Here is a 2197-nt window from a genome sequence, read left to right on the forward strand (position 1 = left end):
ATGCTTGAGATATTCAAGCACGTTCAGATAAACCTCTCCCTGCTTGACGTCATCCAACAGGTCCTTGTATATGCAAAGTTCCCGAAGGAACTTTGTACACAGAAACATAAGTTGTGGTCCAATGTGCCGAAAAAGATTTATCTGACTAAGCAGGTGAGTGCAGTGCTCTATCACCAAACTCCATTAAAGCTCAAGGACCCATGGGCTCCTATTATCTCTTGCATCATAGAAGACATTACAGTCGAGCGTGCTTTGCTCGACCTCAGGGCAAGTGTGAACATCTTGTCGAGTTTCTTTTATTACGCATTTGGATTAAAAGAAATGAAGCCAACGTCGATGACCCTACAACTGGTAGATCGCTCTGTCAAGGTCCCACGAGAGTTTTTTGACGACGTGTTGGTCAAGGTGGAGGATTTCTATTTTCTTGTAGACTTCATCATTTTGGATATGGAGGGAGTGGATGATGTTAGGCAGGCGCCCATTATTCTTGGTCGCCTCTTTCTAGCTACTGTCAACGCATGCATCAATTGCCATATTGGTGCGATAGATGTTTCATTTTACAACAGGTAGATGAGGTTGAACATTTTCAACGCTATGATGGGTCCTGCAGGAGCGGATGTTTCTTTTCAGGTCGATTTCATTCAGGACCTAGTAGAAGCAGAGCCAGTATGGACATTGAGTGATCCACCTCAAGACGAGGATGATGCTTCACTCATGAGAGAGAACCATGGTCTGCTCGATAGATTGACAGGAGAAGTGCAGTGGACCTAGCAGTTTGAACCACTCCCTAATTTGGCAGAGAAGCATGCTTGACCTTCCATTGAGAGTCTGCCCGAACTTGAGTTAAATCCCTTACCAGCTTCGCTTAATTGTGCCTTTTTAGGCATGGATCAGACTCTTTCTGTCATCATTTTTGCAAACCTGACTGACACTCAGGAGAGTCAACTTATTCAATGTCTGCATGAGCATAAAAAGGTGATTGGATGGTCGATGGCGGATCTGAAGGGGATAAAACCCTCTTTTTGCATGCATCAGATTATCATGGATGAGGGTGCCAAGCCCTCAAGAGAGATGCAAAGGAGGTTGAATCCTCACATAAAGTAAGTGGTGAAGAAGGAGGTGGTCAAGTGGCTGGACGCAAGGATTATTTATTCAATCTTCAATAGTCAGTGGGTGAGCCCCACCCAGGTTGTCCCTAAGAAGTCTGGGTTCACCGTTGTGATTAATGAGAAAGGAGAAAGTGTCTCCATGAGGACTACCACGAGGTGGGGAGTATGCATTGATTATTGGAAGTTGAACAATACAACACAGAAGGATCACTTCATGTTATCGTTCATCGACCAGATCTTAGAGAGACTCGCAGGTCAACATTATTTCTGCTTCCTAAATAGCTATTTAGGGTACAATCAGGTGATCGTTCACGCCGAGGTTCAGGAGAAGACTACCTTTACCTGTCCCTATGGCACCTTCACGTTCAGAAGAATGCTGCAATGCCCTAACAACTTTTCAGAGGTGCATGATGGTCATTTTCTTCCATATGGTCAATGACGTCCTTGAGATATTTATGAACGATTTTTTGGTATATGGCTCTTTATTTAATGATTGTCTCCAAAAATTATCGTGAGTGCTTAAAAGTTGTATGGAGACAAATCTCGTGCTTAGCTGGGAGAAGAGTCATTTTATGGTATAATAGGAGATTGTTCTTAGACATATTGTGTCCAAGAAAGGGATTGAGGCCGATAAGGTCAAAGTGGAGTCGATTGCCAAATTATATCCACCGACCTCTGTGCAGCAAGTATGTTTATTCCTAGGGCATGCAAGTTTCTATCAACGGTTCATCAAGGATTTCAACAAGATTTCTAGACCGTTATGCAACCTGCTCTCTAAAGATCAATCATTTTGTTTTGATGATGCATGTCTAAAGGTGTTTTTGTCTCTGAAGGAGGCCCTGACCACTGCACATATTCTTCGATCTTCTGATTGGTCTATACCTTTCAAGATCATGTGTAATGCTTTAGATTACGCGGTAGGAGCCATTATAGGCCAAAAGATAGAATGGAGGTCTCATGTCATTTATTACGCTAGTAGGACCCTCTCCGATGCTCAGATGAATTATACGACCACTCAGAAGGAACTGCTAGCTGTAGTATTTGCCCTCGAGAAGTTTTGTTCATATTTATTGGGTTCCAAGGTTATC

At 43.0% G+C, this 2197-nt stretch overlaps 1 protein-coding gene across 1 annotated transcript; it reads left to right on the forward strand.

The window, feature by feature from the left end:
- LOC149821080 (uncharacterized) lies at positions 1-570 on the forward strand. The gene has a single exon (XM_089981895.1). It carries the CDS (start codon positions 1-3, stop codon positions 568-570), a length of 570 nt encoding a protein of 189 aa, XP_089838021.1.
- The last annotated feature ends 1627 nt before the right edge of the window (positions 571-2197 follow it).

The sequence above is a fragment of the Nuphar pumila genome, chromosome 12 (genome assembly GCF_984573655.1).
Source record: "Nuphar pumila chromosome 12, dmNupPumi1.hap1.1, whole genome shotgun sequence".
Taxonomy (NCBI): Eukaryota; Viridiplantae; Streptophyta; class Magnoliopsida; order Nymphaeales; family Nymphaeaceae; genus Nuphar; species Nuphar pumila.

Bases quoted from the DNA above. Each gene is read 5' to 3' on its own strand.
- LOC149821080 (XM_089981895.1), top strand. From the start codon at position 1: ATGCTTGAGATATTCAAGCACGTTCAGATAAACCTCTCCCTGCTTGAC.